The 25,362-nt window shown below is 32.9% G+C and overlaps 2 protein-coding genes, 1 long non-coding RNA gene and 1 pseudogene across 4 annotated transcripts; all 4 read left to right on the forward strand.

The window, feature by feature from the left end:
* The first annotated feature begins 2,609 nt into the window (after positions 1–2,609).
* On the forward strand, positions 2,610–7,625 carry LOC111780496 (beta-glucosidase 24-like). Its single transcript, XM_023660918.2, has 13 exons — positions 2,610–2,697; positions 2,793–2,856; positions 3,281–3,339; positions 3,973–4,048; positions 4,166–4,243; positions 4,423–4,510; positions 5,300–5,555; positions 5,629–5,744; positions 6,662–6,876; positions 6,992–7,014; positions 7,090–7,195; positions 7,276–7,378; positions 7,442–7,625. The coding sequence occupies exons 4-13, from the start codon at positions 3,988–3,990 to the stop codon at positions 7,608–7,610; spliced, it is 1,215 nt and encodes a 404-aa protein (XP_023516686.2). The 5' UTR covers positions 2,610–2,697; positions 2,793–2,856; positions 3,281–3,339; positions 3,973–3,987; the 3' UTR covers positions 7,611–7,625.
* Positions 7,626–8,776: 1,151 nt separating this feature from the next.
* LOC147787333 (uncharacterized) lies at positions 8,777–10,724 on the forward strand. Its single transcript, XR_015413720.1, has 3 exons — positions 8,777–8,938; positions 9,025–9,107; positions 10,627–10,724. It is a non-coding gene; the product is annotated as an uncharacterized LOC147787333 (long non-coding RNA).
* A 48-nt stretch (positions 10,725–10,772) lies between these two features.
* LOC111780508 (cyanogenic beta-glucosidase-like) lies at positions 10,773–12,850 on the forward strand (annotated as a pseudogene). Its single transcript, XR_015413719.1, has 5 exons — positions 10,773–10,884; positions 10,958–11,045; positions 11,122–11,378; positions 11,466–11,581; positions 12,509–12,850. The product of XR_015413719.1 is annotated as a cyanogenic beta-glucosidase-like (transcript).
* A 4,824-nt stretch (positions 12,851–17,674) lies between these two features.
* LOC111780499 (beta-glucosidase 24) lies at positions 17,675–25,107 on the forward strand. The gene is made up of 15 exons (XM_023660922.2): positions 17,675–17,848; positions 17,931–17,994; positions 19,193–19,284; positions 19,380–19,443; positions 19,817–19,875; positions 20,796–20,871; positions 20,989–21,066; positions 21,246–21,333; positions 22,551–22,806; positions 22,880–22,995; positions 23,978–24,192; positions 24,300–24,322; positions 24,398–24,503; positions 24,584–24,686; positions 24,749–25,107. Exons 1-15 carry the CDS (start codon positions 17,681–17,683, stop codon positions 24,915–24,917), a joined length of 1,677 nt encoding a protein of 558 aa, XP_023516690.2. The 5' UTR covers positions 17,675–17,680; the 3' UTR covers positions 24,918–25,107.
* The last annotated feature ends 255 nt before the right edge of the window (positions 25,108–25,362 follow it).

Below are 25,362 nucleotides of genomic sequence, written 5' to 3' on the forward strand. Positions count from 1 at the left end.
CAAACGAAGAGATTTTCCAAAAGGATTCGATTTCGGTGCATCATCTTCAGCTTATCAGGTTAAAAAATTTGTATAACTTTGAAGAGATTCAGGAACCAACGTGGGTTTCACTCCCCTTGTTGATTGATTTTGTGTTTTGTTCAGTATGAAGGTGGTGTTTCATCGAAAGAAAAAAGTATTTGGGATACCTTCACTCACAAATACCCAGGTAAACTTTAATTTAGAAATAACACAAAAATTATAATCCTTCAAATGTTAGGATCATTATGATTATAAGTGTTTTTGAATATTACAGATAGAATTGTCGATCATAGCAATGGAGATGTAGCCTTAGATACATACCATAGATACAAGGTGCGTGAGATGCCAACAATAATCGTGATTAGATTAGATTTAGATAGCTTAGGGTTTAAGTGCACAATTACATCTAGCTAGAGATGTTCATGAGAGGAGGCCGGATAAAAAAAAACCTTCCCCATTTTCGTCCCCACCTTTTGTTTCAATTTGCATCTACGTACAATTTTTCATTTATTTTATTTTCTAATTATAAGAAAAACATATTCATTTCATATAATTTCTATTTTTCAATATATAATTTTCACTAAAAATGTAACACTGTAACTAATATTGTTCGATTACAAGGAATGATTTGTTCCTCACGATTTTAAAACACTGGTAGGAGAGGTTTTCACACTTTTACAAAATCCACCCCTGTACACTCGTCGGGTATCTGGCTCTGGCTTTGATACCATTTGTAACCTCTAAAGTCCACGTCTGCCAGGCAGAGGTTTTCACACCCTTATAAAGAATATTTCATTTCCCTCTTCAACCGATGTGAGATCTCACAATCCACCCCCCTTCGAGTCCTAGCGTCCTCGCTGACACATAACCTGGTGTCCATTCCCTTCAAGGCTCATGTTCTCACGGGCACACCGTCCGGTGTCTGGCTCTGGTACCATTTGTAACAGTCTAAGTCCACCGCTAGCAGATATTGTCTGCTTTGGCCCGTTACGTATTGCCGTTAACCTCACGGTTTTAAAATGCGTCTGTTAGGGAGAGGTTTCCACGCCCTTGCAACCAATGTTTTGTTCCGCTCTCCAACCGACATGGGATCTCACACAAAAAACATATAAAAATTCTAATAAATTCAATAATATTTCAAAAGTAAAATATAATATAAGACACCAACATAATTTTTAAATAGTTTTCAATATTTTCATAAAGTTATTTATTTATTTATTTACTAAGTAAGTAAATAAATATATAGTTTTATGTCTTAGTTTTGATATATATAGATAAATATATTTATATTTATATGTAAAAAGCGGGACGAGGGGAGGATGGAGACGAGAAATATAATTTATATTCCCAGTCCCTATCTTGTTTAGTGAACGGGAAAAAATATTTTCTCGCTCCCTCTTCCTTCTCCTGTTTAAATGAGAATTTTCCACTTCGTTCAAGGCATGTCCCAGTCTCAACAGGTTAAACGAACATCTCTATCTCTAGCGATAAAATTTCTTGTTTATGAGCATTTATTCAATATTTACTACTAGAGATGTCATTTAACCCATGGAGTCAGAGACAGAGATTAAATTCTCCATCTCTACCTCCCATGTCACAATATATATATATTGTGACATGGGAGGTAGAGATCGATTGTGAGATCCCACCTTGGTTGGAGAGAAAAATGAAACATTTTTTTGTAAAGGTGTGGAAACCCCTCCCTAAGAGAACATTTTAAAATATTGAGGGAAGTCCAAAGATGATAATATCGGTTAAGAGTGGGCTTGAACATATAAACAATTTTTTTTTTTCATAATTTCATAAATCAAGGTTTATAATTGTTATAAATTTTTATCTAGAAGTGTTTTTTAGCTCTACTAGTTGTCTTAGCAGGTAAGATACTAAATACCATCTTGATAGTCAATCATTTTATCCCACCAACTACATTACTTCTGATAGTTTTATTATTAAGAAAGTAATATATGATCTTATGAAAAGTATAACTCAAACATAGAGGTTAATAATTGTGGTATTCGAATAAATGAAGGGTATGGGAATGAACCGACACTCAATCGAATGAGCGTGATCCTGAAGATGGGATAATTAAAAAAAACTTAAAGAAATTGAAAGTTTATATATATATATACCAATAAAGTTTATCTTCTTATTGAGTGGATAATCATATGAACTTCAAAGTTAAGTGTGCTTTGGTTGACATTCTACTAATTTTTCTAACAAACATGTGAGGAGAAAAATATGCTAAAAAAGATCCATGTTGGTCTTGAGGTAAGTAAGGTGATCATATTGCAAAAATGCCAGAGCTATTAGATGCGGAATCTGGATTCCAAATCATGATGGTTTGTTACAATAATAACCGAGATTTCTCAAGAATTAATGATATCTCGCTTTACTTTAATGCATTAATAGGCATTATAGTCTCTTAGTTGTCTTATAATGATTAATGGATTTGAATGTTAACATTTGCACTTCTCCTAATAATCACTCAATACCAAAGAAACATAACAAAAACATGCGATGATGGGTATCAAAGATGGCTGCGTTATCGTCTTCTTCCTCTTTAATTTTGTATTTCTTCGTGTAGCGGAAGTGCAGGACGACGATAGTAATCACTTAATCAAACGAAGTGATTTTCCTGAAGGCTTTATTTTTGGTGCAGCATCTTCAGCTTACCAGGTGAAGAAATGAGTATAAAGTTTCATTTTGTAAGTACCAAATTCAATGAAGGAATGTGGGTTTCACAGTTTCTTTTTGGTTGATGTTCTTGGCAGTATGAAGGTGGTATCTCAACAAGAGGAATAAATAATTGGGATATCTACACTCATAAATACAAAGGTCTTCATCATTGTGCTTTTTTAATTCTCTTAGCATATATTCTTTACTTTTTTGATATCATCTTTCAATCTTTGGCCAAATTCTCCAAACAATAAGTCAAAAGCTTTTTTAAGAACTACTTTCATTTTCAATTTTTTTTTTGTTCTAAAATAGTGTTTACAAACTTAATTTCATTGAGATATATCGTTCCCGATAACTATATGCCAACGTTTTTGTTGACACGAGATTTTTGTCGTATTTTTGGCAATGAATTGCACAGACTTCTCTTAACCCTTTGCAACGCTGAGAAAAGTGAAAATTCTTGTGGTATTTGACTTTTAAATTCTCAAACACGAACTATTCAAAAGCAAAATAATCGATATTTCTAATAACCTTTCGAGGAGGGTTGAAAAACGAAAAGTAACTACGTATTTGTGAATTGCAGAGAGAATTGTGGATCATAGCAATGGAGATGTAGCCGTTGATCAGATCCGTCGCTACAAGGTTTGTAGAATGACAACCAAAACTAGGATTTAGTTTTAATCTATAATGCTCGTAACACATCAACTAGAACCTATTTGCTTGTACTTTATTTCAAAATTACTTCTAAAATTTCAAGTGTTTCCATAATAACAACTTTTAAAAAAAATCTCAAAAACACTTTAAAACTTGAAAAAAAAAAGTTCGAAATTCTTACCAATATTTTAGATGGAAACAATTAATACTTTATTTAAAAATATCCTTGAACTTTTAATACCGTTTAAAAATTACCTTTTAACTTTCAAAATGTTCCAAATATACTCTTCAATTGTTTTATTAGTATTTTAAACTTAAAAAAAAATTCAAAATACCCTTAAGAATTGTACCAATATTCATGAACTTGTAAAACTAACATTAAAAAATTTAGAGATAACTTATAAAATGTAAATACACGGTGTTCGTTCCGATAAAAAAAAATTTAACAACAAAGTTTTAATGCCATTTCTAAAATTTTATTTTAACTTAGTATTAACAATAAAGGAATGTGAGTAGAGAGCTCCTAACTCTTGTTTGGATCTTATTATTATTAGCTTAGTTATTTTGTTTTATAAAATAATTTTGGAAGAATGACCCGTACTTTTATATTTATAAATGTAGGAAGATCTTTCCTTCATGCAACAAACTGGCTTTCATGCTTATAGATTCTCGATTTCTTGGACTAGAATATTGCGAGGTAATTAAGGAATTATTGACTCATAATTTTGAGAAATTTTCTTATATTATGGTAATATGAGTACTATTCTCATTAATTGATTGTAATATCAGCGTTTTTCATATTTTATTAATGCAGATGGAACTTTGGAAGGAGGTCTGAATAAGGAGGGAATCGAGTACTACAATAATCTCATTGACGACATGATCTCCAAGGGTTGGTATTATCATAATTTTTCATTACTTTTTCGAAAACATTTGATTGATAACTTATTAAATCCATTAGATAAGTGATAACTTTGAAATTAGAGAAGAAAACTACCAAATTTTGTTGAATATTTTGTATGAACACTACTCTTTTCTCCTTTTCTTACAACTAAATATTATGATTTGTAGGCATCACACCTATGGTTACACTTTTTCATTGGGAAATTCCACAAGCTTTTGTCGATGAATATGGAGGCTTCTTGAGTTCTCGAATCGTGTAAGTAAATTTATATTGAGGTTGCCAAATTTTCATCTTCGTCGTTGTTAGAAATTGTTTGCAAAAACATTAATTGATTGTAAGATTTCACATCGGTTTGAGAAAACAACGAAACATTTTTGATAAGAGTGTGAAAACCTCTCCCTAGCAGACGCGTTTTAAAAATCTTGAGGGGGAAGCTTGAAAGTGAAAGCCTATAATCGATTGTGAGATCCCACATGGGTTGGAGAGGATAACTCGGGCAAGCCTATAATCGTTTGAAGAGGATAACGAAACATTCTTTATAAGGGTGTGAAAAATCGATTGTGAGATCCCACATCTGTTGGAGAGGATAACTCGGGCAAACCTATAATCAATTTTGAGATCCCACATTTGTTGGAGAGGATAACTAAATATTCTTTATAAGGGTGTGAAAACCTCCTATCAGACACGTTTTTTAAAACCTTGGGGAACATTCTTTATAAGGGTGTGAAAACTCTCTTTAACATTAACTTTTTTAAAACCTTGAGAGAACATTCTTTGTAAGGGTGTGAAAACCTCTCCATTCTTTATAAGGGTGTGAAAACCTCTTTATAGCAGACGCGTTTTAAAAACCTTGAGGGGAAACCCGAAAGGGAAAGCCTATAATCGACTGTGAGATCCTACATCGGTTGGGGAGGACAATGAAATATTTTTTATAAGGATGTGAAAACCTCTTTATAGCATACGCGTTTTGAAGCTCAAATAGTACAATATCTACTAGTGGTGAATTTGAACAGTTACATTACTAATCTTAAAATTCAATTACAGGAAAGATTTTACGGACTTTGTTGACGTTTGCTTCCGAGAATTTGGAGATAGAGTTAAGCACTGGATCACAGTAAACGAACCAAATATTTACACCATGATGGGTTATGCAGTGGGACAATTTCCACCTGGTAGATGTTCAGAGTGGCAAATTCACAATTGTCTTGGTGGGAATGCAGCCACAGAACCATACATCGTTGGTCATAACCTAATTCTTGCTCATGCTCATGCTGTCAAAGTTTATCGAGACAAATATCAGGTTCTAACAAATATACCAACTTTTTACTTAATTCAGTCATATTTCAACCACTCTCTATGGCTTTGATTTGCAGAAAACACATAAGGGTGTGATCGGCATCACAGTGCTGGCTGATTGGTATGTCCCGTTAACAGATACTCCGGCCGACATAGAAGCTACAAATAGAGCTGTTGATTTCTTTTCTGGTTGGTAAGTAAATTTATTGATACAACTCAAACCTCTTGAATTATTGATTTTTTCTTCTTTCAAATTTTCAAAGCTTACTATTAAAATTATTTCGGTACACAAATTATTTCGGTACACATTTTCTTGAGATACCCAAGTAAAAAAGAAGTATATGAATGAACCGAGATCATATCTAAATAAGAGAATAGGATGATTAAGAAAAATTTAAAAGAATTGAAAATTACTATTTATACCAACATGATACACATTCCTTTTCCGTAGCTCAATTATAAGAACTTAGAAGTTAAATATGTTTTATTTGGAACAATTTTATTTTGGGTAATCCTTAAGAAATTTTATTAGGAAGCGCGTGAGTGAGAACAAAGATGTAAGAACCTCTTTGGATTTTTCCTCTCGTGCTTGCCCTCAAAGTTTTTAAAACGCGTCTCCTGGGGAGAGGTTTTCACACCCTCACAAAGAATATTTCATTCTCCTTCCCAACCGGGATCTCACAAAAACATAAATATATGACTGAACCAAGATCATATCTGAATAAAGCATAAGATGGTTAATAAAAGTATAAAAGAATTGAAAATTACTATCTGTATATGGTACACTTTCTTTTTCAGCGGCTCAATCACAAGAACTCTAAAGTTAAGTATGTTTTATTTGAAATAATTATAAGTAATCTTTAAGAAATTTTATTAGAAAGCAGGTGAGTGTGAACAAAACTGTAATGCCCAAGCCAACTGCTACCCGATATTGTCTTCTTTGAGTTTTCCCTCGAAGTTTTAAAAATGTCTCTTAGGAGGAGGTTTTCACACCTTTATAAAAAAAAATGTTTTGTTCTTCTCCCCAACAGACGTGGGATCTCATGTTGGTTTGTAGAAATATTTTTAAATAATGTGACCAGACTGCAAGGAATAAAAGGGAAAATGTAGGTTCTTCAATCCAGTTGTACATGGTAATTATCCAGAGACCATGATATCCCGAGTAAAAGAAAGATTGCCCCATTTCACAGAAGAACAAAGAATTTTGATAAAAGGAATCTCTGATTTTCTTGGAGTCAACTACTACACATCCAATTATGCCAAAAATGATGACAAACCAGCTGAACGTCCATCCTACCTCACTGATTCTGGTGCCATTTCTATAAGTACGTTATTCTTCCTACTTCTATACTTCTTACTCATAAATAAAATGATATTTGCTTATATTTTAGGGTTTCTTCATTTAAATCTCTCTAATTACACTTCGTATGATCGTTACAGATGAACCTTCACTTGGTTCAAAGGTAAATTGTCTAAGCTTTCTCTTAGGATGAAATTTGAAAAATGATATAAACATCTTATGCTTGTTCGTCTTTAAGGTGAATGCATCATCTTGGCTCGCGGTTTATCCACGAGGGTTAAAGGATGCGTTGATGGACATTAAAAGAAAATATAACGATCCAGTTATCTACATCACAGAAAATGGTAATAGAACAAAAATTTCGTTCGATCCTCCTAATTATTTATTTTATTTTATTTATTCATAAAAGTTATACATCGTGCAGGATATTTTGACTACGATGGTCCTAATGTTAAGGAATTGATTGATGATAAGAAGAGAGCGGAATTCTATAACGATCATCTTTATTATCTTCACAAAGCAATGGAGTAAGTTATTTCTTTTTTTCTTTTCTCATTTTGGCCCTAAATGATTTGAATCAAATATTATAGGGATGGAGTAAAGGTAAAAGGATTCTTTGCATGGACGTTATTGGACGATTTTGAATGGAAATCGGGATATACCAAGCGCCTTGGCCTCATCTATATTGATTTTTTAAACGACTTGAAAAGAATACCAAAGCTTTCACTGAAATGGTTCGCCAATTTCTTCCAAAACTAGAGATGTTTCAGCTACCAAATTCTTGCTATTCGGTGAAGTTTTATATGTCATATGTTATATGTTATTGCAAGTTTCTTAAAGACTACTCATAGAAAGAAGTAGCTCAATAAAGTTGCAATAGCAAAACCTTGTCTTGTTTCTTTTCCTCCTTGTCTTTTTTTTTTTTTTTTAATTATGTTTACATTATTTTGGGGCTTTTCTTTCTTAAAACTGACCATGTATGATGAAGTAATTTTACCAACTTTATTATTATTTGATCTCTAACTAAAATCTAAATAAGGTAACAAGATAAAAGAAAGAACACAAATTCTTCCCCTCATCCTAAATCTGAGTGAAACAATTTTTTGTTTATGTTTTTTTTCTTTTCAGGAAGGAATTATTGATACAGGATGATAGAGGTATTTTAGGGAATGAGCGGAGAGATGAAAGAAGAGGTGGTCCGTTACTTTTATTTATTTATTTTATTATTATTTTTACTGGGGTTACACCACATATCCCTATAAAAAAAACTCTAAATCTTCACTCAAAACTCAACAAAACAATGAATCTCTAAATAATAAATAAAGTCGAAGAAAGAATATCATTTTCTAACATTGGTGAGCTTTAAACAACAAATAGACTAATTTGAACTTATAAAGTCTTCCACTCTACAAATTAGGTAATTGTTTCGCCATAAATGAAAGAAAAAACAAATAAATGGAAGATGGAGATGATAATACATACCTAAATGGATTTCTTCCATATAATGATGTAATTTTTTTTTTTCAGAATTTAAAATTTTAATGATTTAATTATTAAAAATCCAAATCAAAACTGTCGTTGGTCATACCGCTGAATGGTGCAATTGAAAAGGAAATTGGTTCCTAACATGTTTCTTTTTCCCTCTTCTTAAGTCTCTTTCTTAAGCTATGTGTTGGTCGGCCATGATTAACGGTTTAATTAGCAGATGAGAGACTCTTTTCCCACCAATCCTCTTCTTAAGCATTGGTCGGCCTCTTCTTAACCCATGATCAACTCTTTAATTAGCAGATGCGGGACTCCTCTCCCACCAATCCTCGACATGGTATGGAATCTGTGCATACGAGAGAGGGAGTATGTTGCCAATAGTGTAACCTCTCTATATAAAGGAGGCCAACTAAGAGAGAAGTCACACCAAAACCTAATAGGATCGAGTTACAATGGGTATTAGAAATAGCTATGTCGTTGTCTTCTTCCTCAACTTTGTATGTCTTCTTCTAGAAGCAAAAGACGACATTGATCTTCAAACTATCAAACGAAGCGATTTTCCGAATGGGTTCGGTTTTGGTGCATCATCTTCAACTTACCAGGTTAAGAAATTTGTATAACTTTTAAGAGATTCAAGAACCCACGTGGGTTTCACTTCCCTTGTTAATTGGTTTTGTGTTTTGTTCAGTATTTTGTGTTTTGTTCAGTATGAAAGTGGTGTTTCATCGAAAGGAAAAAGTATTTGGGATACCTTCACTCACGAATACCCAGGTAAGCTTTAATTTAGAAATAACACAAAAATTATAATCCTTCTAATGTTATGATCATTGTGATTGTAAGTGTTTTAGAATATTGCAGACAAAATTGTCGATCGCAATGGAGATGTAGCCTTAGATACATACCATACATACAAGGTGCGTGAGATGCCAACAATAATCGTAATTAGATTGAGTTTAGATAGCTTAGGGTTTAAATGCACAGTTACGTTCATGAGGGGAGGCAGGATAAAAAAACCTTCCCCATTTTCGTCCCCACCTTTTATTTCAATTTGCATCTCCGTAAAATTTTTCATTTATTTTCTAGGATCAATGTGAAATTACCATGGAGAATTCATGGGGATTGAGTTTTTGGTGGATTAAAATTTTTTAATTATAAAAAAAAACATACTCATTTTAAAACAAAAAATTCTGCTGGGGAAAGGTTTTTTGACCTTTATAAGATTTTTTCCTCCTCTCCGTGAGATCTCACAATCCACCCATGTACACTCGTCGAGTATTTGGCTCTGATACCATTTGTAACCTCCAAAGTCCACCGCTAACAAATATTGTCCTATTTGTGCTTTCCATTTCAGGCTTCCCCTCAGAGTTTTTAAAACACGTCTCCTTAGCAAAGGTTTTAACACCCTTATAAATAATGTTTCGTTCCCTTCTCCAACCAATGTGAGATCTCACAATCCACCTCCTTCGAGGCCTAGCGTCCTCGCTGACACACCACCTGGTGTCCATTCCCTTCGGGGCTCATGTCCTCGCTAGCACACCGCTCGGTGTCTGGCTGTGGTACCATTTGTAACAGCCCAAGTCCACCGCTAGCAAATATTGTCCGCTTTGGCCCATTATATATTGTCATCAACCTCACAGTTTTAAAACGCGTCTGCTAGGGAGAGGTTTCCACAACCTTGCAACATATGTTTTGTTTCCCCTCTCCAATAGTGTGATCTCACCACAAAAACATATAAAAATTCTAATAAATTCAATAATATTTGAAAAGTAAAATATAATAGAAGACAAACATAATTTTTAAATAGTTTTCAATATTTTCAAAAAGTTATTTATTTATTAAGTAAATAAATATATAGTTTTATGCCTTAGTTTTGATATATATAGATACATATATTTATATTTATATATAAAAAGCGGGACGAGAAATATAATTTATGTTCCCAGTCCCTATCTCGTTCAGTGAATGGGAAGAAATATTTTCTCGCTCCCTCTTCATTCTCCTGTTTAAATGAGACTTTCCCACTTCGTGCAAGGCATGTCCCAGTCTCAACAGCTTAAACGAACATTTGTATCTCTAGCGATAGAATTTCTTGTTTATGAGCATTTATTCAATATTTACTACTACAGATGTTCATCTAACCCATGGAGTCAGAGAGACAAAGATTAAATTCTCCGTCTCTACCTCCAAAGTCACACTATATATATATATATATATATATAAAAGGGCAATTTCTTATTTGTTAATTTAAAATATCCTTAAATTTGATTGATATGTTTCCTTATAAATGCAGGAATATCTCTCCCTTATGAACGACACAGGCTTTAACGTTTATAGATTCTCAATTGCTTGGAGCAGAATATTCCAAGTAAAATATTAAAAACTTTTTTTTATTTTAAGAAACAAAAAAAAAATTAGAAAATTAAACTTGAAAATATAATGGTAACTTTTTGGGGTTTCTTAATTACTTCAGATGGAACATTGAAGGGAGCGGTAAATCAAGAAGGCATTAATTACTACAACAATCTCATCGATGGAACCCTTAAAAATGGTTGGTCCTAAATTTTATTGAATATATTAGTTGGTAAAAAAAAATTTACCATTTCATTTTGATTTATTTATAGGCCTCGAACCATACGCTACACTTTTCCATTGGGATGTTCCACAAGCTTTAGAAGATAAATATCGAGGTTTCTTGGATCGTCAAATTTTGTAAGTAAAAAACGGTAACATTTTGAAAATTAGGATCCAAATAAAAATTAAACTCAAAACTCAAAATGAACGGCAGGGATGATTTTGAGGACTATGTCGATGTTTGCTTCAAGCACTTTGGTGATAGAGTTAAGCATGTGGATCACTTTGAACGAACCAAATATGTTCTCTATAAGCGCATACTTGGAAGGAACATTTGCACCAGGAAGATGTTCGAAATGGATACACAATAATTGTCGTTATGGAAATTCTTCAATCGAACCATATATAGTCGGTCATCACCAAATTCTTGCTCATGCTCGTGCTGTCGAAGTTTACCGAACAAAATATCAGGTTTGCGATTTCTAAAACTAAAGCAATATGCATTTATATGAAGAATTCTTTCATATATTTTGAAGTATTATCACATTGAGTTTATAGAGAACACAAAAGGGTGTGATCGGAATAACCGTGATTGGAAATTGGTACGCACCATATTCAAACACTTGTGCAGACGAAGAAGCTGCAAAACGAGCTATTGAGTTCTTTTCTGGTTGGTAAGTATATTGATACAATCTCAAATTTTAAAAATCAATCATTTTGACACATGAATTAAAGCTTTCAATGCTTTCAATATTAAAATAAATTGCTAAGAAGTATTCCATTAGAATTACTATAAGACACGAGTTAGTTTAGTTTAGGTTATACTAATAACTTTGAATTTGTACTTAAAATGACGGGTTAACTATAGAGATGATTGTTGTCAATGGTGGGTGACGGTGGGTGTTGGTGAAGTAGGTAGAATTTTTTGAATGAAAAAAAGATCACATCTGAATAAGAGCGATTCTGAGAATTGAATGACTAAGAAAGACTTAAAAAGAATTGAAAGCTATTACATATACAAACACGATGGCTCAGTCATAGGAACTTTAAAATCATGTGTGTTTTGCTTGAAACAATCTTATGTTAGGTGACCTTTTCGGAATTTTTCTAGAAACATATGAGTAAGGAAAAACCATGCTAAAAATATCTGTGTTGATTTGTGGGGATAGTATTGTGGAGGATTGTTGAGAGAGGAGACTCACATCTCCTAATTAAGGAGTTGATCATGAGTTTATAAATAAGGAATACTGTCTTATCTCTATCTTTATTGGTACGAGACTTTTTGAAGAAACTAAAAGCAAAGTCACGAGATCTTATGCTCAAAGTGGACAATATCATACCACGATATTGTGGTTCCTAACACGTCTTTGCTCATAGAAACAAAAAATAAGTAACGTGGTTATATCGTACGGGAATGTCGAGTCTATCAAGTAGCAAATTCAAGTTCTGAATCATAGGTCACTAGTGCCAATTGCTAATGGTAGTCATCGAAAAGTAAAGATAGTGTGAAGATATTTTGATCATTTTTATTTATCAATGTCATTCCTCACTTAACCTAAATCATCAACTCAATAGTTAACCAAATTAAATGAATGATATAGGTTTTTCAATCCAATTGTGAATGGTGATTACCCACAAAGTATGAGGCTGCGTCTAAAAGATAGACTGCCCACATTCACACAAGGCGAAACCACTTTGATCAAAGGCAGCAATGACTTTCTTGGACTCAACTACTATACAGCTGCATATGCCATCGATGATTCCAGCGCTCATGTTCTATACCCTTCCTGGCGTACCGATTCTAGTGTAAATACTTCAAGTATGGCCTTCATATTATATCATTCAAAATCCTATCCTTTTTCTAAAACTATTTTGTAAAATTATTTTTCTATCTTTCATAACTTTTTAAAATCTCTGATTAAATTTTGTATGATGTGCTTCGGATTTGCTGCTGATCGTTTCGTGAAGTTTCGCTTGGACCAAAGGTAATTTATGCTAATCGTCTCTTTCCATTGTAGGTGAATGCATCGTCTTGGCTTTCAGTTTATCCCGAGGGATTGCAAAAATTGTTGATAACGATAAAAAATGATTATAACAATCCGACTATCTAAATCACAGAAAATGGTATCGACAAAAATCTTTTTATCTACTTTCTGACAATAAGAGAATTAGTTACCATATGGAACATCTCTTTTATCTTCACCAATCAATGAGGTAAGTAACTGAATGAGAGGTTCTCTTCTTCATTTACATCTACTCACCCATTTTCATCCATATTCGTATTTGGAAGTTTAATGTTTGATATTGTGAGATTGCACGTTAGTTGGAGAGGAAAACTAAACATTCATTAGAAGGGTATGGAAACCTCTAACCAGCAGACGCGTATTAAAATTTTGAGGGAAAGCCCAAAAGAACAATATTTGCTTGCGGTGGGTTTGGGCGGTTACAAATGGTATCAGAGCCAGTCACCGAGCGGTGTGCTAGCGAGGATGCTAGCCCCCAAGGAGGGTGGATTGAGATCCCACGTTAGTTGGAGAGGGGAACTAAGCATTTCTTACGTGTGGAAACCTCTCACTAGTAAACGCTTTTTAAAACCTCGAGGGAAAGCTTAGAAGGGAAAGTCCGAAAGGACAATATCCACTAATAGTTGGTTTGGGCGGTTACAAATATTTAATACTCCAAGGGTTTTAATAAAATTTTAAAAAAAAACCATATTGGATGCATTTAAAGTAATAATATATGAGATTTTTTAAAATAAAAATAGAAAAAATAAATAAGTAAATTTGACACTAGATCGAATTGATGGAGAGAAATCCTTAAAATAGGAGGGCTAAAAAAGACTTAAAAAAAAAAAAAAAAAAAAGAAAGAAAGAAAGTTAGTACCTATATTACTGTTTTTTTTAGGCTTAATCATAGAAACTCAAAAGTTAAGCCGTGATTTAGTTTGACCAATCCTAGGTTGAGTGACATCTTGAAACTTTTCTTAGAAAACATGTGAGTGAGGATAAAACATATTAGAATGACTCGTGTTGGTCAGTTAGGATAGTTTTTTGCCCTTAGAAGCCAAAAAAATAACGTAATCATGTCATAGGGAATGTGAGGAAATGTCAGAACCAGGACATGAGACATTAGAGATATTGTGACAAACAACATTAAACAAACGACCTCATTTTTGTTGGTTTAAATATAGTTTTTGTTGTTGCGTTTCTTTGTCATAAATAATGTTCTTACTAAACTTTGGAAAAATTATAGGGATGGCGTAGGGTAAATGGATACTTTGCATGGTCATTGCTAGACACTTTCAAATGGTCAGATGGATATACAAAGCGCTTCGCCTCGTCTACATCGATTGCAATAACAACCTGACTAGAACACCAAAGGATTCACTAAAATGGTTCTCTTCTTTCCTCAAGGGATGAACATGTTTCGCCAACCACTTCCTGTCGTTTGTTGTGTCCTTACAATATGTTCTTGCAACTTTCTTAAAGACTGCTAGTGGAAATAAGTATTAAATAAGTTGCGTTGTCTTGTCATTTTTATTTTGTGTTCTCGTTGTTGAGGATTGTTGGAGCTTCACGTTGACCAATTAAGAGAAAGATCATAGATATATAATTAAGGGACACTACTCTAATGATATGAGACCTTTTAGGAAAACCAAAATCAAAGTAACTAGAGCTTATATTCAAAATGGTGGACTAGTTTCTAAAACAACCCTCTGTACGTAGGTTCAATCCTTAGTATGTACTCGTCATGAGCTCACTTGCAAGAAAAAGAAATGTGAAGGTGACATATAGAAAGAAAACGAAGTTTCAATCCTTAGTATGTACTCGTCATGAGCTCACTTGCAAGAAAAAGAACGGTGACATATAATAAGAAAACGAAAGAACTTCGGCTAAGGCCAACCAAGCAAGGTAAGTGGCTTTACCTACAATGAAATTGTCCACCTTGAGCAACTACTGTCTATTCTGATTTTTTCTTCCGAAATGTGGCTCCCCCTCTTTTGTGAATCATTTTTCTTTTTATATTGTGCATTGCTTCCCATTTAGGGCTGAAAAGGAGTAACTAGTCCCCTAGGATGTTCCTAATTGGGTAGTCAATGTCCCACATGAATTGCTTATGTGGATTAAAATTATCATATCATTCCCAAATTATCATATCATTGGGTAGTCAATGTCCCACATGAATTGCTTATGTAGATTAAAATTGAATTGCTTGAGCATTAGGGTCAACAATTTGTTCCAGATTTGCCAACAGTGTTGTTTCTAGATTTGCTACAGCATCATGGTTCAGCATAAGTGTTTTGAAATTTTTTCCAAATAACTCGATTAAATGTATAATTATGCTCAATTCATGCAAGTTGATAATCTTTTCATGCTGAATCACACTGAACTATTTCATGCTTACTAATTAAAATAAATGGAGCAAATAATGAGAAAATGGTTTGTATGAGTGCTTTATCTAAAGGCAAGAACACTTATTTGAGATTCAAATCACCCCACAAACAAGATTGATCATGTCAAGCTTCAATCATTCTACCTGTACGTAGAATTGCAAAGAAATTTAGTCATTGACTAAAGAAGAACACAAATGCTTCTTTTACTACATTTTCCTAGTCTCTTTACAAAAATAACATACATGACTTTGCCTCAAAATAAAATTTTTAACCTTACCTGAGTTATTTTATGACCATAATTAGCAACTATGTATATTTTATGACCATAATTAACCACTCTGTAAATAAGCCTTAAAATACATTGAAGAAACAACAGCTCTAATTTATGATCCACCCAAAATTTATAACAATGATACTTGATTTTTCTTCGGCATGAATTGAAACATCTTTTGATAATTTTGACAACATTTTCTTCCCATCTTCCTTAAATTTTATATTACATCATTTATGTCTTGGTTCATATCACTTTTCCTTTATTTATACCATTTTATTATTTTTTTTTCTTGAGTCTCTAAATACTTCTATTACTACTTAAAATTCAGCTTTTAATATCTTCAATAAAATACTACAAATTAAAAAAAAAAATTCAAAAAAGTTGGAGAGCTAGTTCCACTCAAATATTGAGCACATGCTATATTAAAAAAAAAAAAAAAAATCCAAAACAGGTATTAGGAAAGGTGGAAACAGAATAGTGTGTCGAAGAAGATTGAAGAGAAAAAGGAGGATAGTAATATAATGACTGTGAGAAAGCCCTCTGCAAAGTGGAGATGATAGAAGAAAAAACACAAGGAAGAGGAATAATAGAAGAAGATCAATGAGGAATCATTTGAAATTAAGGAAAGGAAGAAAGAATGAAAGTAAAGAAGAGGAATAATAGAAGAATATGGGGAATCATTTGAAATTAAGGAAAGAATGAATGAGTGAAACTAAAGAAGAGGAATAATAGAAGAACATGGAGGATCCTTTGAAAGTATAGAAAGGAAGAAAGAATAAAACTATGAGACAAGGTTTCAGGCATTTAGTGATAGAATCCATTGAAGAATTATTGAGATTCTAAACATAATTAATATACTAATAGAAAGATGTGGAAAATATAGAGTTTTAACGAAGAAAAAAAAAGGATCAATTTCAAAAGTTGCATTCTAAATAAGGGAGTCCTTGAAAAGAGTACAATGTTTTGTTTTGGGATCAGATTGGTTACACCCGAGTAATAAAAAAGGAGTATATGAATAAACTGAGACCATATTCGAATGAGAATATTCTTGAAGATAGAATGTTAGGAACCACGACTCTCCACAATGGTATGATATTGTCTACTTTGAGTATAAACTCTCATGGTTTTACTTTTGGTTTCTCCAAAAGACCTCGTACCAACGGAGACATTCCTTATACCTCAACAATCCTCCCATGAGACCTATGTAGACCTCGAATAGTCTCCCCTTAATCGAAGCTCAATTTTTTTTCTCTAAAGCGTCAAACAAAGTACACCTCTTGTTCGATACTTGAGTCACTTTTGATTACACCTTCGAGACTCAAAACTTCTTTGTTCAACATTTGAAGATTTTATTGACATGACTAAGTTAAGGGTATGACTCTGATACTATATTAGAAACCACAGAACATCTACAATAGTATGATATTATCCACTTTGAGCATAAGCTCTCGTGGTTTTGCTTTTGGTTTCTCCAAAAAACTCATACCCATGGGGACTTATTCTTTACTTATAAACTCATGATCATCCATTTAATTAGCCACTCCCTCCAACAATCCTCAACATAGAATAACTAAAAAAAGCTTAAAAGAATTAAAAGGTACTAAATATACCAACAAAGGTATAGCTTGAACTCCAAAGTTAAACGTGTCTTGCTTGAAGCAATTCTATGATGTTTAATCTCTTGAGAATTTTTCTTGGATACCTATGAGTGATAACAAAACATACTGAAAGAACATGTGTTAGTCTATGAAAATAGTCTTCACTTATAGAAGTAGGAAGTAAGTAACACGATCATATCGCAGGGGATGCAGAGGAATATCAGGCACAAAAGTATCGGATACTAATCCAACACCTTGATATTAGGTGTTACATAATGTCTCAATAGATTTTGACATGTTTTAATAAAGTATAATATGAATGACCTAAAGATATAGTTTACTAGCTAACACAAATTGTACTTCCACAATGAAACATGTTCGAATCTTGAAACAAAAGAGTAAGAGAGAATAAAATGTGTGTACGGAGGGAATATGGGGGAGAGAAGAGGTGGAAGCCAATATTTTGTGTATGAGCTATCTCTCTATATAAAGGAAGCAAGGTGGGGAAATGAAAATCACACACCATCCAAACACTTGGCAAAAACAAGTGAAGATGGCTACCAAAGATGGCTATATTATTGGGTTCTTCTTACTTAACTTTGTATTTCTTCTTGTTGGAGCACAACGGGATGAGGATCTTGCGCACAGAATCAGTCGAAGAGATTTTCCATACAAGGTGATAAATGTGTTGAACTTTAAGGTTTTAGTGCCAAAATTCAAATGAATGTGGGTTTCACTCTATAATGTTGTTTTATTAGTATGAAGATGGTGTTTCAGCTGGGGGAATGAAGAACTGGGATATCTACAATCCCATACACCCAGGTCTTTCTTGTTCTACTTTTCTAAGTGTCTACCTTAACATTATTTTTCTTTGCTCTATCATGATTTTGATGCTTCTTAGTTTAGGCTCGTTTGATGTCGGTTTCGTTTTTAGTTTTCTTTTTTTTTTTTGTAAAAGAGTTTTGATGCCTCAAAATCATTTTCGTAAAATTTACACATTTGTTAGGACCGTTTTAGATTACTAGTCACACTTCAAAAAGAGCCAGGTTTCAAGCAGTGTTCTAGTAAGGACGCTAGGCCTCCAAAAAGGTAGATTATGAGATCTCAAATTGGTTGGAGAGGAAAATTAAACATTTTTTTTTTTTTTATAAAGGTGTGGAAACTCATCCCTAAGAGAACGTTTTAAAATATTGAAGGAAGTTAAAAAATGACAATATCGATTAGGAGTGGGCTTGAGCAGTTACATATAAACAATTTTTTTTTTTCATAGTTTCATTTTTATCTAGAAGTGTTTTTTAGCTCTACTATTTGTCTTAGTAGTAAGATACTAAATACCATCTTGCAAGTCAATAATTTTATCCCACCATTGTTAAACTAATAAAAACTACATTACTTCTGATAGTTTTATTATTAAGAAAGTAATATATGATCTTATGAAAAGTAGAACTCAAACATAGAGGTTAATAATTGTGGTACTCGAGTAAATGAAGGGTACGTGAATGAATTGACACTCATCCGAATGAGCGTGATCTTGAGGATGGGATAATTAAGAAAAACTTAAAAGAATTGAAAGTTTATATATATATATATATACCAACAAAGTTTATCTTCTTATTGAGTGGATAATCCTATGAACTTCAAAGTTGAATTTTTCTAAGAAATATGTGAGTAGAAAAATATGCTAAAAGAGATCCATGTTGGTCTTGAGGTAAGTAAAGTGATCATATTGTAAAAATGGCAGAGCTATTAGATGTCGAATCTGAATTCTAAATCCTGATGGTTCGTTGCAATAATAACCGAAATTTCTCAAGAATTAATGATATCTCGCTTTACTTTAATGCTTTAATAGGCATTATAGTCTCTTAGAATGATTAATGGATTTGAATGTTAACATTTGCACTTCTCCTAATAATCACTCAATACCAAAGAAACATAACAAAAACATGCGATGATGGGTATCAAAGATGGCTCCGTTATCGTCTTCTTCCTCCTAACTCTGTATTTCTTCGTGTTCTTGTAGCGGAAGTGCAGGACGACGATAGTAATCACGTAATCAAACGAAGTGATTTTCCTGAAGGCTTTATTTTTGGTGCAGCATCTTCAGCTTACCAGGTGAAGAAATGAGTATTAAGTTTCATTTTGTAAGTACCAAATTCAATGAAGGAATGTGGGTTTCACTGTTTCTTTTTGGTTGATGTTCTTGGCAGTATGAAGGTGGTATCTCAACAAGAGGAATAAATAATTGGGATATCTACACTCATAAATACAAAGGTCTTCATCATTGTGCTTTTTTAATTCTCTTAGCATATATTCTTTACTTTTTTTATATCATCTTTCAATTTTTGGCCAAATTCTCCAATTAAGTCAAAAGCTTTTTTAGAACTACTTTCATTTTCAATTTTTTGTTTTAAAATAGTGTTTATAAGCTAAATTTCATTGAGATATATTGTTCCCGATAACCATATGGCAACGTTTTTGTTGACACGAGATTTTTTTCGTATTTTTGGCAATGAAATGCACAGACTTCTCTCGACCCTTTCCGACGTTGAGAAAAGTGAAAATTCTTATAGTATTTGATTATGTTTCTAATAATCTTTGGAGGAGGATTAGAAACAAAAAGTAACTAAGTATTTGTGAATTGCAGAGAGAATTGTGGATCGTAGCAATGGAGATGTAGCCGTTGATCAGATCCATCGCTACAAGGTTTGTAGGATGGCAACCAAAACTAGGATTTAGTTCTAATCTATAATGCTCTTAACACATCAACTGCAACCAAATACTTTTAAAATTTCAAAAGTTTCAATAATAATCCTAAACTTTTAAAAAAATCTCAAAAAACACTTTAAAACTTTCAAAAAAAAAAAAATTTCAAATTCTTACCCTATTTTAGATAGAAACAATTAATACTTTATTTTAAAATATCCTTAAACTTTTAAAACAGTTTAAAAATTACCTTATAACTTTCAAAAGTATTTCTAAACTTAAAAAAATAAAAAATAAAAAATAAAAAAATTCGAAATACCCTTCCCAACTGCACCACGTATTAATAATATTCATGAACTTGTAAAACTAACATTAAAAAGTTTGGAGATAACCTATAAGATGTAAATAGACAGCGTCCGTATATTGAGGATAAAAATAAATTTAACTACAAAGTTATGCTAAAATTTTTTTTTTTGAATTTTATTTTAAAGCGGAGGATATTAATGAAATTTTTTTAAAAAGTAATTTTTTTCGAATCACCACTAAAATTTAAAGGTATTTTTTAAATAAAATACTAACCGTTTCCCTTCAAAAACTAAGGTAAGAGTATTTCTTAGAATTTTTTGAAAGTTCACTGATATTATCGAAACTTTTGAAAGTTAGAGGTATTTTGAGACATAGCACAGAATTTAGTGTATTTTTATTAATTTAGTCGAGAAAAACTCTAACTAATTTTTTTATATTATCAAATTTATCACATTCTATTCATTACTTACTAAATGATTTGGATAAATATAATGGAATGTATTGAGTAGAGAGCTCCTAACTCTTGTTTGGATCTTATTATTATTAGCTTAGTTATTTTGTTTTATAAAATAATTTTGGAAGAATGACCCGTACTTTTATATTTATAAATGTAGGAAGATCTTTCCTTCATGCAACAAACTGGCTTTCATGCTTATAGATTCTCGATTTCTTGGACTAGAATATTGCGAGGTAATTAAGGAATTATTGACTCATAATTTTGAGAAATTTTCTTATATTATGGTAATATGAGTACTATTCTCATTAATTGATTGTAATATCAGCGTTTTTCATATTTTATTAATGCAGATGGAACTTTGGAAGGAGGTCTGAATAAGGAGGGAATCGAGTACTACAATAATCTCATTGACGACATGATCTCCAAGGGTTGGTATTATCATAATTTTTCATTACTTTTTCGAAAACATTTGATTGATAACTTATTAAATCCATTAGATAAGTGATAACTTTGAAATTAGAGAAGAAAACTACCAAATTTTGTTGAATATTTTGTATGAACACTACTCTTTTCTCCTTTTCTTACAACTAAATATTATGATTTGTAGGCATCACACCTATGGTTACACTTTTTCATTGGGAAATTCCACAAGCTTTTGTCGATGAATATGGAGGCTTCTTGAGTTCTCGAATCGTGTAAGTAAATTTATATTGAGGTTGCCAAATTTTCATCTTCGTCATTGTTAGAAAGTGTTTGCAAAAACATTAATTGATTGTAAGATTCCACGTCGGTTTGAGAAAACAACGAAACATTTTTTATAAGGGTGTGAAAACCTCTCTAATCGATTGTGAGTTTCTACATCGGTTGGAGAGGACAACGAAACATTGTTTATAAGGGTGTGAAAACCTCTCCCTGGCAGACGAAGTCCGAAAGGGAAAACCTATAATTGATTGTGAGATCCCACATCGGTTGGAGAGGATAACTCGGGCAAACCTATAATCGATTGTGAGATCCCACATTGGTTGGAGAAGATAATGAAACATTCTTTATAAGGATGTGAAAACCTCTCCCTAGCAGATTAAAACCTTAAGGGACATTTTTTACAAGGGTGTGAAAACTTCTCTCTAGTGCGTTTTAAAAACCTTGAGGGAAAGCCCGAAAGGTAAGGCCTATAATCGATTGTGAAATCCCTCCTTTGGTAAGGCCTATAATCGACTGTGAAATCCCACATTTGTTGGTAAGGCCTATAATCGATTGTGAGATCCCACATCGGTTGGAGAGGATAACTCGGGCAAACCTATAATCGATTGTGAGATCCCACATCGGTTGGAGAGGATAACTCGGGCAAACCTATAATCGATTGTGAGATCCCACATCGGTTGGAGAAGATAATGAAACATTCTTTATAAGGATGTGAAAACCTCTCCCTAGCTTCTTAAAACTTTAAGGGACATTTTTTACAAGGGTGTGAAAACTTCTCTCTAGTGCGTTTTAAAAACCTTGAGGGAAATCCCGAAAGGTAAGGCCTATAATCGATTGTGAAATCCCTCCTTTGGTAAGGCCTATAATCGACTGTGAAATCCCACATTTGTTGGGGAGGACAATGAAATATTCTTTACAAGGGTGTGAAAACCTCTCCGAAAACCTTTCCATAGCAGACGCAGGGTGTGAAAACCTCTCCGAAAACCTTTTCATAGCAGACGCATTTTAAAAATCTTGAGGGGAAGCCCAAAAGGGAAAGCCTATAATCGATTGTGAGATCCTACATCTGTTGGGGACGACAACGAAACATTTTTTATAAGGGTGTGAAAACCTCTCTCTAGCATAGGTGTTTTAAAGCTCAAAGAGTACAATATCTGCTACTGGTGAGCTGCTAAGCTGTTACATTAATAACCTTAAAATTCAATTACAGGAAAGATTTTACGGACTTTGTCGACGTTTGCTTTCGAGAATTTGGAGATAGAGTTAAGCATTGGATCACGGTGAACGAACCAAATACTTACACCATGATGGGTTATGCATTGGGACAATATCCACCTGGTAGATGTTCAGAGTGGCAAATTCACAATTGTCTTGGTGGGAATGCAGCCACAGAACCGTACATCGTTGGTCATAACCTAATTCTTGCTCATGCTCATGCTGTCAAAGTTTATCGAGACAAATATCAGGTTCTAACAAATATACCAACTTTTTACTTAATTCAATCATATTTCAACCACTCTCTATGGCTTTGATTTGCAGAAAACACAAAAGGGTGTGATCGGCATCACAGTGCTGGCTGATTGGTATGTCCCGTTAACAGATACTCTGGCCGACATAGAAGCTGCAAATAGAGCTGTTGATTTCTTTTCTGGTTGGTAAGTAAATTTATTGATACAACTCAAACCTCTTGAGTTATTTATTTTTTCTTCTTTCAAATTTTCAAAACTTTCTATTCAAATTATTTCGGTACAAATTTTCTTGAGATACTCAAGTAAAAGAGAAGTGTACGAATAAACCGAGATCATATATGAATAAGAGAATAGGATCGTTAAGAAAAGTTTAAAAGAATTGAAAATTACTATTTATACCAACATGGTACACATAGCTCAATCATAAGAACTTCAAAGTTAAATATGTTTTATTTGGAACAATTTTATTTTGGGTAATTTCTAAGAAATTTTATTTTCTTAGGAAACATGTGAGTGAGAACAAAACTGTAAAAAACTTTTTGGATTTTCCCTCGTGTTTGCCCTCGAAGTTTTTAAAACGCATCTCCTAGGGAGAGGTTTCCATAACCTTATAAGGAATATTTCATTCTCCTTCACAACGGATGTGGGATCTCACAAAAACATAAATATATGAATGAACCGGGACCATATCTAAATAGAACATAAGATGGTTAATAAAAGTTTAAAAGAATTGAAAATTACTATCTATACCAATATGGTACACTTTTTTTTTTCAGCAGCTCAATCATAAGAACTCTAAAGTTAAGTATGCTTTATTTGAAATAATTCTATGTTAAGTAATCTCGAAGAAATTTTATTAGAAAGCATGTGAGTGTGAACAAAACTGTAACGCCCAAGCCAACTGCTACCAGATATTGTCTTTTTTTAGTTTTTCCACAAAGTTTTAAAAATGTCTCATAGGAGGAGGTTTTCACACCTTTATAAAAAAAAAAATGTTTCGTTCCTCTCCAGCCGATGTGGGATCTCATATTGGTTTGTAGAAATAGTTTTAAATAACGTGACCATACGGCAAGGAATAAAAGGAAATGTCGGAACCATCATGGCACTTGCACATGGGTCATTACATTGTATTCATTATTTGACCAAATAACTTAAATGGAAAATATAGGTTCTTCAATCCAGTCGTGCATGGAAATTATCCAGAGACCATGATATCCCGAGTAAAAGAAAGATTGCCCCATTTCACAGAAGAACAAAGAATTTTGATAAAAGGAAGCTATGATTTTCTTGGAGTCAACTACTACACATCCAATTATGCCAAAAATGATGACAAACCAGCTGAACGTCCATCCTACCTCACTGATTCTGGTGCCATTTCTTTAAGTACGTAATTCTTCCTACTTCTATACTTCTTACTCATAAATAAAATGATATTTGCTTATATTTTAGGATTTAAATCTCTTTAATTACACTTCGTATGATTGTTACAGATGAACCTTCACTTGGTCCAAAGGTAAATTGTCTAAGCTTTCTCTTAGGATGAAATTTGGAAAACGATATAAACATCTTATGCTTGTTCGTCTTTAAGGTGAATGCATCATCTTGGCTCGCGGTTTATCCACGAGGGTTAAAGGATGCGTTGATGGACATTAAAAGAAAATATAATGATCCAGTTATCTACATCACAGAAAATGGTAATAGAACAAAAATTTCGTTCGATCCTCCTAATTATTTATTTTATTTTATTTATTCATAAAATTTATACATCGTGCAGGATATTTTGACTATGATGGTCCTAATGTTAAGGAATTGATTGATGATAAGAAGAGAGCGGAATTCTATAACGATCATCTTTATTATCTTCACAAAGCAATGGAGTAAGTTATTTCTTTTTTCTTTTCTCATTTTGGCCATAAATGATTTGAGTCAAATATTATAGGGATGGAGTAAAGGTAAAAGGATTCTTTGCATGGACATTATTGGACGATTTTGAATGGCAATCGGGATATACCCAACGCTTTGGCCTCATCTATATTGATTTCTTGAACGACTTGAAAAGAATACCGAAGCTTTCACTGAAATGGTTCACCAATTTTCTCAAGAACTAGAGATGTTTCAGCTACCATGTTCTTGATATTTGGTGAATTTTGATATGTTATATGTTATTGCAAGTTTCTTAAAGTCTACTCATAGAAAGAAGTAGCTAAATAAAGTTGCAATAGCAAAACCTTGTCTTTTGTTTTGATCTTTATGATTTTGGCGTCGATTATCAATGAAACTAAGCTTGTCTTCTTTTAAGTGTTTTTTTTCTCTCTCTCCGTTATATATAATAAATTTGTCAGTTAATAAACTACACTTAATAGAATAAGTTATTAACTTATGGAGTAATTTGATGAACTTATCACAATAATTGGATTCACATCATATCATATCTAACTCAATGATTGAGTTTACATTCTCTAGTTCCTCTAAACATCCTTAGATCTAGCTCCTCATAATTTTGATTGGACTTATTAGACTTCATGTAATTTAGCTATAGCTATGCACTCAATT

Source organism: Cucurbita pepo, chromosome 18 (genome assembly GCF_057944985.1).
Source record: "Cucurbita pepo subsp. pepo isolate OVF chromosome 18, ASM5794498v1, whole genome shotgun sequence".
In the NCBI taxonomy this organism is placed as follows: domain Eukaryota; kingdom Viridiplantae; phylum Streptophyta; class Magnoliopsida; order Cucurbitales; family Cucurbitaceae; genus Cucurbita; species Cucurbita pepo.